Source organism: Vicia villosa, unplaced genomic scaffold, assembly GCF_029867415.1.
Source record: "Vicia villosa cultivar HV-30 ecotype Madison, WI unplaced genomic scaffold, Vvil1.0 ctg.000353F_1_1, whole genome shotgun sequence".
Taxonomy (NCBI): Eukaryota; Viridiplantae; Streptophyta; class Magnoliopsida; order Fabales; family Fabaceae; genus Vicia; species Vicia villosa.
In genome coordinates, this window is record NW_026705160.1 from 980,952 (window position 1) to 991,442 (window position 10,491).

Here is a 10,491-nt window from a genome sequence, read left to right on the forward strand (position 1 = left end):
AATTGTCCATTTACAATTCCAATGCATCAATCATTATTATTTTTCCACTATTATACCTCTATTTAGTAACTTTCACGTTATTCAACTACTATTAATAGGGGTATTCTAGTAAATGACATTAACTTTTTTACTAAAACCAACACATCCAATCATTTTCTTAAAAACCGCGCATTGCTCAAATAGGACATTTATTATGAGACGGAGGGAGTATTTAAAACTTTGGTGATACATATACACCCATTGCGTGATCCTTGGACATGCTGCCGTGTAAATTGGTTCATCATATACCACACCAAACTGTATACGCATCTCCTTACTCTAACGTTTGAACAAGTCAAAACTATCAAGCTGTCAAAAAGCAAAACAATAAAGTTTATGGTCAGTCAACTAAAGAGTCCAACACCCTCACCAGACACCAGTACTTCCTCCGATTTCTTACTCTTCATTTTGATACGTGAAAATTATTCTGCAATGGTTTTGCTTTCCTTTCTATGTTACTTGTTTGTCACAGCTATATCTCATGTGAAAGCCGGAGATTCTGTATCATGTGATAACAACAGAGGCAACTACACAGCCAACAGCACCTACGACAACAACCTTAAAACTCTTATATCCACTTTCTCTTCCCATAAACAAATCAACTACGGTTTCTACAATTTCTCATACGGACAAGATCCCGACAGAGCATACGCCATGGGACTATGTCGTGGAGATCAAGAACCAAACATGTGTCTTACAAAGTTAATCAACTCCTTCACCTATCTCAAACAACAATGTCCAAATCAAAGAGAGGCAATTGTATGGGGTGGTGAATTCACTCTATGGTACTCAAACCGTTCAATTTTCGGAATAGTAGAAACTTCACCTACAATATTTCTAGTATATGAAAGAAATGTAAGCGATGTGGATGCATACAACGAAGCACTGAGTAGCTTGATGACAAATCTAACGAACAAAGCTGCATCGGGTGACTCTCGTCGTAAGTATGATGCTGATAATGTTTACGAGCCGGGAAATTTTGTAACTATATATGGCTATGCGTTGTGTATGCCGGATTTGTCTTCGCAACAATGCAGTGATTGCTTGGAAGCAGCGGTTTCTCAAATACCGGTTTGTTGTAAGGGGAAGATGGGAGGAAATATTCTTCAACCAAGTTGTCGGATTAGATTTGATCCTTATCGGTTCTATAATTCAACGACTGTTTTGGATTCGAATGCAACGCCTCCTTCACCGTCGCTACAACCACCGTCAGTATTCACCAATAATACTTCATCAGGTACTTAGTCAATTGTAAGGTTTATGTATTGTAAATAAAGTTGTTTTTCTTCTATTAACACTATATTACATTTTTCTTCGAATTGAAATGCAATTTTGCATATACAATATTTTGTAAAAGTTTTTTTTTTTTAAATATTAAAATTAAAATAAAACTCATGCTCATACAGTCATTGTTCTAGTGACCAACACCAATCACTCATTTCAACAGATAAGAGGGAGGGCCCATCTCATCCATCCAACTAGAACCATGATAAATGCTACTACATGTGAAGCATTTTCACATATTAAAGAAAAGTCTACTTTAACACCAATTCTTTCATCTATATCATATTATTACTCACCAATAAGATGAAAAGTGATATTCATAATTTGGAATTTTTTATATTTTTTTTCTCTTTAATACAGATTCGATTAATAATGTGTATAAATTTGATTATTATAGTGTATAGTTTGATTAATAGGTATTTGATTAGATGAGTATAATAAATTGATTAAATACATAATAATTTGGTTAGTGAGTGTCATGACATCAAAAAATAAAATTATCGATGATAAATCAATTTTGATTAATGGTATGTACAAGTTAGTTTAATATAGTTCATAATTTAGTTAGTGAATTCTATAAGGGAAAAAAGTTTAAAATAAAGTGTAAAGATTTATTTATTCATTTTATAAATTAATTTTTAAAAATAATTAATATTATATATTATATTAATTAATAAAGTAATGAAAATAAATTCAAAATAAAATAAATGATTAATAAAATTATATTTCTATTATTAATGTAATGATGAAATTGATTAATAATAGACATTTATATATAGGACAAAATAAATTTTTATCATAATTAACTTTTATTATTTTAAAAAAGTTTTCCAGCAGTATAGTTAAGTATTGATGTCAAATTTTAATGGCAATATAGCAATAATATTAAACGAACTCTTGAAGTAAAAATATATTGATGAATAACAATTGTACTAGTACTATTTGTGCAGGGCAGAGCAAAATACGAATTGTCATCATCTCCGTTGCAGTGGCAGCTGTTAGTATGGTTTTGATACTCATTTTTATTTGCATCTATTTAAGATTGGGAAAGCCAAAACAAATGTTTCAAGGTATGCCTAGTTTTTGTTCTTTTTATAAAGCCAGAAAATTTGATAAATTATGTTAAATTTACTTAAGCAGGGATTGCAATTACATCAACAAGTCATAAACAAACTCTAACATTTTGAATGGATAAAAAATACATTTTGCTCTTCATAAAATCACACTAGTCATTATCAAATCATCACATCTACTATTTTTCAAAGTGGCTTCTTTTGTGATCGTTTGCTAGAACTCTTGGTTCTATTTAAAATATCTTGATTTTTTTAAAAAAAAAACTATTTTTCATAGTTGTTAGCACTCATAACTTTCAATTTTGCTACGCAACTTCTTTGACTCGGTTGGTATTATTATTTTTAAACAAGATATATTGAAAGAATAAATGTTCTCAAAACAAGATTAGAAAGAAACGGCCGGAACCAGTAAAACTATGGATTTTTGTCAAACTCATAAAAATTACCATTAGCTTGAGAAATATTTCCAATGAAAGCCCACCTTTAAACCAACACTTCGTCAAACAAAAAGTTGTTAGAGCTTTTCTGCATGGCTTTTAAAAAATTATATTGAATAAACAATCACTTTTCTCAATAATTAACATGTTATATCTATAATTTGCACTACTATAACTTGTTCATCTTGGTTACCGTATGAAGCAAATAACAGAAAACATAGTGGCGGAGATGAAGATGAAATTACAATTGTTGAGTCATTGCAATTCAACTTTGATATCATCCGAGCTGCTACAAATGATTTCTCTGATTCTAATAAACTTGGGCGGGGCGGATTTGGAATTGTTTATAGAGTAAGATAACACTCTTTTAAATAAAGTAGCATCACACTTTGCAAAATAGTATTACATACTATATAATTTACTATAACTAAAATCGGTATATTTCAGGGTAAACTTCCTGATGGACAAATGATTGCTGTCAAAAGATTGTTACAAGAATCTAACCAAGGAGAAGGGGAATTTAAAAATGAAGTATTATTAGTAGCTCGACTTCAACATCGAAACCTAGTTAGACTACTTGGTTTTTGTTTTGAAGAGAATGAAAGGCTGCTTATTTATGAATTTGTTACAAATAAAAGTCTTGATTACTTCATATTTGGTAAGTTTGAATATCAACATAGTTAGCTATAATGTTGCACAATTCCTTATATATTGTCTATAGTGTAATAATACAATTTACTAACAGCTAAAACAATTTTGATATTCATATGATCTTGGTTATATTTGTAGATCCAATCAGGAAAGCTCAATTGAATTGGCAAATGCGCTATGAAATCATTAAAGGTATTGCTCGAGGTCTTCTTTATCTTCATGAGGATTCTCGTTTGCGGATTATACATCGTGATATCAAAGCAAGCAATATTCTATTAGACAACGAGATGAATCCTAAGATATCTGATTTTGGATTGGCAAGATTGTTTGTTATCGATCAAAGTCAAGGAAATACAAATAGAATCGTTGGAACCTAGTAAGTTTCGAATATGCTTGAGTTTAATTACTACTTGAATTAATTTGAGTCGACAATAAGTAAAATAGTAATTTCAAATAGTGTGATGTATTACTTGATTGTTTTAAAATACTGAACCTTTTAAATATATCACAATGTATGATTCATCCATAACATAAAGATGAAACAATATTTTAGAATTTTGTTATTAATGACATTAATTATTTGTAGCAAATTAATTAGTGGAAAATTATAAACTTGAAATATTTTAATTCTTGTACTAATTAAGTTTGTGTATATTGACATAGAGTGGGTACATGGCACCAGAGTATGCAATGCATGGATTATTTTCAGTAAAATCAGATGTTTTTAGTTTCGGAGTATTGGTTCTTGAGATTATAAGCGGTCATAAAAATAGTGCAAACATTCGTCATGGAAATAATATCGAGTATCTATTGAGCTTTGTAAGTAACACTTTTCTCACTATAATTTCTTTCTTATCATTAAAAATAGATTATGTGATTCAAATTTTATAGTAGAAATTCATTGGTGACCTAATTGTTTTTTTGTTATTTACACTTGAGCAGGCTTGGAAAAGTTGGAAGGAGGGGAAAGCTACAAATATTATAGATCCATCATTACAAAACTTTTCAATAAATGAAATAATGAGATGCATTCATATTGGTTTGCTTTGTATTCAAGAAGATGCAGCTGATAGACCAACCATGGCAGCTGTTGCTCTCATGCTTAATAGTTACTCTCTTAGTCTTGCAATACCTTCAAAGCCTGCATACTTTTATGGAAGTGGAACTGAAACTGGAAGCTTACATGACAAGCAACTATGGGCTGAAAATCAAAATGCAACGACGTCGAATGAATCGATAAACCAAGCTTCAAATACTGATCCGTACCCTCGATAGATTTTATTCATAAGGACGATATATTCTTTTATGAGTCAATCACTATATTGATCAAAAAATTTAAAATGTCAGTCTCTATGAAATATTAGAATGAAAAAGCATCTTCGAAACTTATAGATGTTAGTCATTTAAATTACTGTGTTACTTTCTTATGCTAGAGTTTATGGTTTGCGAGATTGACAAGTATAATAAGTAATGTATTTTTAAATTCTTTCAATTAAGTTACAACACAATAGGTGGTTGAGTAAAATATGTGTATACTGTGTAAAATAATTATTAACATATAGTTTAAGTAACTAGTTACTATAGTTAAGAATTAATTTCATGAATTATATTTTGGTCATTTATCACTATTTATATCGAATGAAAATGACATTTCACATCGGTCCCAATATAAAGTGGCAAGGTGTGGTACGTAATTTTTTTTCACGTCGGACTAACAACTAGTGGGAAAATCTACATTTAACATCGGGTGGAAATGTGATATATTTTATTTGATGAACATCAGTTTCTTTAAATAAATTGATGTGAAATATTGTTTTTTCATTGATTTATATTCAACTGAGACTACAACAAAAAATTTATTTTATTTCGGTTGAAACCTCTCGGTTTCAGAGACGAGGTAATGAAAAACATCATAAAAAGTTTTCACTTTAAGCACTACGCCAAAATTGATATTTTGTAGCGCTTAATTTAATAGCACTTTTAAAGAAAGTGCTATTAAAAAGGAAAAAACACATTTATAATAGCAAATTATGGTTGGGTGCTATTATAAAATACAAACAATGTGATTTTGATAGCAATTATATAAGATAAAAACGTTATTATTAAACTTCAATAAGATAGCGCTTTATGAAAAATGCTATTAATATTATTCACTAAGTCAACACTTTATTAAATTATCCTTTGTTAGCCGTTATGCAAAAGCGGTATTGTTGTTATAATATAATTAATAAAAGAAAAAGACCAAAACATGTTTCTATGTTATATATAATTAATAAATAAAATTAAACAAATAACCAAAACACTTTTTTGGCGGATGATTTTCATTTTGGCGCACAAATTTTGGCCACTCACACAAACAAACCAAAACACACGATTCTTCTTCATCTTCGCCGCCGCTTCTTGTAACCCTAAGCCATCGATTACCCCTCGACTAGAAGAAGCACAAATTGATTCACCACCTCTCAGCCATCGATTATCCCTCGCCAATGAGTCTCCCTCGTCGCCAACAATTCTCCACTATTTCACCACGACTCTTCGATTCACCACCGAAAAGAGGAGACTACTGAAGATCATACCGGAGTTGAAGTCTTCGCCCAAATATTCGAAGGTAGGTATACAGATTCTTCTTTATTTTGAGCTACTTATTTGTTCTGTTTGAATCGTGAGTTTAGGAACATGGGAATATTCCCAATTTAACCTTATTTGTTGTTTAGTTACACAGTTATGATGCTTTCATTGAGTCACATCCATGGAGACATTACTTGATTTGAATCTTTGAATTAATTTTCTCTCTAACTCAGTTTTGATTACATGAACAAAAACTCTTGATGTACTAAAATTTTATTTTTGTTTTGGCCAATTTCATCTGCTGAAGGTTAAATCTATTTCTATGGTTTTCTTTTTCTATAGGATAAAGATTAATGATTGCTACATGTAAGAATTCCACATAAAGTTCTTAGATCACTCATTTGCAAGGTAAACTATTATACTTTTCATATTCATCACAAATACTTTTTTTTTTGTTTCCCTATTACTTATGTTGAGAATCTTGAGATCATAAAGTTCTTAATCTTAGCCCATGCATTTGCAAGGTAAACAAGTAGAATAAGTCTGTCCCATGAGCTAGCTTTTAGGTTGAGTTAAGTTCAAATATTATTTATAAGATGTTTGTGTTTGATGATTAGGAAATGGGGTATGACCTTGTGCAATTTCTTCTCATTTTCTATGGATCATTTAGGAAGTTAAGCATCTGGAAATATAGAATGAGCCCATTGAGGGAGTGTACATGGAAGTGTTTTTGTCTCTGGGACCACAAATATCCCTTTTTCTTGGACTTGATCATTAACTATGAAATTATGGACTCAGACACGCGATGTCGAAAAGGATGTCACGACATTACTATCTGAATGCTTTTAAACAAATGAACAAGAAGTAAACAGAATAACAACACAAGAAAGTTGTTAACCCAGTTCGGTGCAATCACACCTACATCTGGGGGCTACCAAGCCAGGGAGGAAGTCCACTATAAGTAATATCAATTAAAGGTAATACAGATCAAGATTACTCCTTTCACTTAATATCTACCCAATGCAACTTCAATCTAAAACTACTTAGATTAGAGATCCTACTCACTCCCCCTCAATCACAGCAGTGATGAAAAACACTCTACGAATAACAAAAGAAGACACACTTCAAGGACACAACTTGATCTTGCTTAAAAGCTTTAATCAAGTGCAATAGTACTCTTGCTTAAAAGCTTCGAGTACTTCTTACAACTCAAACCAAAACACCTAGACCAAGACAATCATAATGATGATTGTTTGGCTTACAAGAAGGCTAGAACGCAAAAACTTAAAACAAAGAACTCTTAAAGCTTCTCAATACAAAAACCCTAATCTGGTCTGCAGCTTCTTCGTAAAATATATAGCCTTCAGAAAACGCAGCAGCTGGGCCTTGGATCCAAATTAGTTTTAAACCTAATAAAACTAATTTCCATAAATCAAGGAACTAAAAATAATAACCATCAAAGACGTCCTTGAATCAGATCAGAATCCAACATTTCCAAATAAAGCGCATAGGATCTTATCAGATCACATAACCATAAATAGTAACAGAAAAGAACGTAACAGCTGCGAATGTCATGACATCGGCCTTGACATCAGGTAAAGGCCTGCATAAGAAAAACTTCACAACAGTAGAATGCATGTCATGACACCAGATTTGACAAGATAGAAACACAATGAGTTTTACCAAAAATTACAGCCAATCAACAACATCTACAAACTCCCCCTTTGGCAAATTTTTGGCTAAAACACTAATTGATGTACCCAAACAGATATCAGAGCATACACAGCAGCCAACAACAGAAAAATAAATTCTGTAAGCAAACAACAGCCAGCTTGATTAATCACCAGAAATCCAGAAAACATCTATTTAATCAAATGTTACAGAATACCACTTGTCATTGTCAAGGAGAACCAGGAAACAACCAAAATATAAGAAAACAACAATACAACCATATCCATCAACCAAAAAGATCAACAAAAAAAAACCAAAACCACCAAAACAACCATTACTCCCCCTTTTTAGCCACAAAAGGAGCCAAACACAAACAGAATCAGAGCTAATCATCAGACCCATCACTGTCTTCGTCACTAGAGCCACCAGTATTGTCATCACTTGAGCTACTAGTCTCTTCATCAGGATCACTACTCCTAGTATCCTCAGAGCCCTCACCATCCTCAGCCTCTTCCTCAGCCCCACTATCAGCACCTTTGTCTTCATCCATATTGTCACCATCCCTTCCACCAGCAAGATCATCATCTGTAGACTGCTCAAGACTTTGGATGAGCTTTTCAAGCTTCATCTTCCTGTTGTCCAACTCCTTACAAGTCTCTTTCAGCTCAGCAATAAGAAGGGCTTTGTTCACAGACTTGCTGGGTTGTGATGTCCCAGCAGATGTCATGTCATCAGACCTCTGGAGCAGCTTGTAGTGAAAAGACAAAGCACTCTCCCTCTTACATACAGAATCTTTACTTTTCAGAATTCCAGGGTGTTGCTTGAGGATTATCCCACATATCAGGGATGGGAATGCAATGGGGAGCTTGGTAGCAGAGGTACCAGCATGCCTCATAGTTTGATCAAATATGTAGGTCCCATAGTCAAATTTTGTCTTGGTTCCCACAGCATAAATGAATTTACCTAGGCCAACAGCAATGGTAGAAGTGTGATTGGTAGGCACCCAGTTTGCAACACCAATTTTGTGCAGCAAGGCATACCTGCCATTCAAAAGACTAGCAGACAATTTACTCTTTATGGGCCATTTCTTGACCTTACCACCAGTGATAACATTGCATACTTCATTGTCAGTTACTTCAAGCTCAGGTTGAGCCTCAGCATCTCTACCTAGATATAGGTTGATAACAGCAGGGAAAAAATCTATACACTTTCTTCTAACATACACCTTATGAAAATCATCAGTTCTTCCATCACCACAATCTTGAGACAAATTCACAATAAATTCCTTCACAAGCATTTCATAGCACTTTGAAAAATGAGTAACAGCCTTAATCAAACCTGTAGACTTGATGAGCTTCATGACCTCTTGACATTCCAGAGCATCATTTGCTAATTCTCTTTCTAGAGCCAGCCTTCTTTGATAAACAAACTTCCACTGGATGGCATTTGAAGCATAGTGCAAGTAAATGTTGTCCAAGGGAACATCACGAACCTTTGTGGAGGATTTTGTGACAGCAATCTTCTTCTTTGATGGGATGTCAGGGACATCACTTAAGACATCGTCTTCAGGGGCAGAAACACTTCTTTCCTTCCTCTTCTTCACAGCAATCTTGCTCCCAGTGGTTGAAGGTTCAGCAAGGACCTTCTTGATCTTCTTTATAGTGACCTTCTTTTGATGAGTAACTTGAGGTTTGGAGAAATCTTGATCACAAACCTGTTTGCCCTTACGAGTCTTGACTCTATGAGAGATGCTAGAGATGAGCTCATCATCAGCAATGTCAATAGAATCATCCAGATCATCCAGATTCACCACATCATGCACAGTAGGGCCTTCATTAAGAGTTTCTTTAGAAGGAGCAACAGGAACCTCTTCAGCTTTCTCAGGTTCAAGAATCTCAGCATCTTTAGTACCAGATGTTTCAACATTGATAGCTTCAGATGTCTCAACATCTTTGGCACCAGGGGTCTCATCATTGTTATCAACAGATGTCTCAACATCATCCTGATCTTTGCTAGCATCATCTTGATCATCTTGATCATCTTTGCTGTTCTCAGAGGCAGGAATTTGGGCTAGAGGAACAGATATTCCATCAACCTTGTGCCCTTCATTCAAGATTCTTGTGACAATACCTGCGATCGCATTGTGAACATAAGCCGAGCCCTCTCTACCCTGAGCAGAAAAGGTTTCTGGAACAGATCCACCAGTTGATTTTCTTGCATGCATCTTTCTTGGTAGACTACGAACAGGATCGGTAGCAGGAACAGTGTTCAATGGCACAACATTCAACACAACATCTTGATCACTTACCACATTTGGTGCCCTAGATCCTGATGCTGTTTCAGAGAGAGGAGACGATTTCTTTGAGGGAGAACTCTGAGACATGGTGAGAGAAAATGGAATGCTGGGGAAAGGTTTGTGAATGCAACGACACAGAGAGGTAGCGTGAGTGCTGAAGATAGGTTTTGGGGGAATGGAAACCGTTTGGACAAATTGTAAAAGAGGGGGAAAATACACTTTAATGTGTAATGATAGCAAATATTTGGAGAGAGAAATAATGTTGGCCCCACACCCGGTTAATTGCTATAATCCTTCACAAAGACAAATGCCTAGTTTACTTCTTAGATTTTCAAATTGATTTGCATCCAAGGCTTTTGTGAAAATGTCAGCCAGTTGAAGATTTGTAGCAACATGTTCTAAGGCAATTATTTTATCCTCAACAAGATCTCTAATGTAGTGGTGTCTAATATCAATGTGCTTGGTCCTGCTA

The 10,491-nt window shown here is 33.8% G+C and overlaps 2 protein-coding genes across 2 annotated transcripts; one reads left to right on the forward strand and one right to left on the reverse strand.

The window, feature by feature from the left end:
• The first annotated feature begins 242 nt into the window (after nt 1–242).
• LOC131627270 (cysteine-rich receptor-like protein kinase 26) lies at nt 243–4,873 on the forward strand. Its single transcript, XM_058898109.1, has 7 exons — nt 243–1,276; nt 2,274–2,393; nt 3,036–3,184; nt 3,281–3,491; nt 3,623–3,860; nt 4,150–4,303; nt 4,427–4,873. The coding sequence occupies exons 1-7, from the start codon at nt 376–378 to the stop codon at nt 4,757–4,759; spliced, it is 2,106 nt and encodes a 701-aa protein (XP_058754092.1). The 5' UTR covers nt 243–375; the 3' UTR covers nt 4,760–4,873.
• A 3,235-nt stretch (nt 4,874–8,108) lies between these two features.
• On the reverse strand, nt 8,109–10,106 carry LOC131627285 (uncharacterized). Its single transcript, XM_058898125.1, has 3 exons — nt 9,969–10,106; nt 9,270–9,725; nt 8,109–9,008 (listed from the first exon to the last, which is right to left on the reverse strand). The coding sequence occupies exons 1-3, from the start codon at nt 10,104–10,106 to the stop codon at nt 8,109–8,111; spliced, it is 1,494 nt and encodes a 497-aa protein (XP_058754108.1).
• Between the last annotated feature and the right edge of the window lie 385 nt (nt 10,107–10,491).

Excerpts from the sequence above, each read along its gene's own strand:
- LOC131627270 (XM_058898109.1), top strand. The coding sequence starts at position 376 with ATGGTCAGTCAACTAAAGAGTCCAACACCCTCACCAGACACCAGTACT. Across the intron at positions 1,277-2,273 it reads CACCAATAATACTTCATCAG|GGCAGAGCAAAATACGAATT; the intron begins GTACTTAGTCAA and ends CTATTTGTGCAG. Across the intron at positions 2,394-3,035 it reads GCCAAAACAAATGTTTCAAG|CAAATAACAGAAAACATAGT; the intron begins GTATGCCTAGTT and ends TACCGTATGAAG.
- LOC131627285 (XM_058898125.1), bottom strand. The coding sequence starts at position 10,106 with ATGTCTCAGAGTTCTCCCTCAAAGAAATCGTCTCCTCTCTCTGAAACA. Across the intron at positions 9,726-9,968 it reads CTGTTCCTGCTACCGATCCT|GATGATGTTGAGACATCTGT; the intron begins GTTCGTAGTCTA and ends AGCAAAGATCAG. Across the intron at positions 9,009-9,269 it reads AAGACGATGTCTTAAGTGAT|GAATTTATTGTGAATTTGTC; the intron begins GTCCCTGACATC and ends ATGCTTGTGAAG.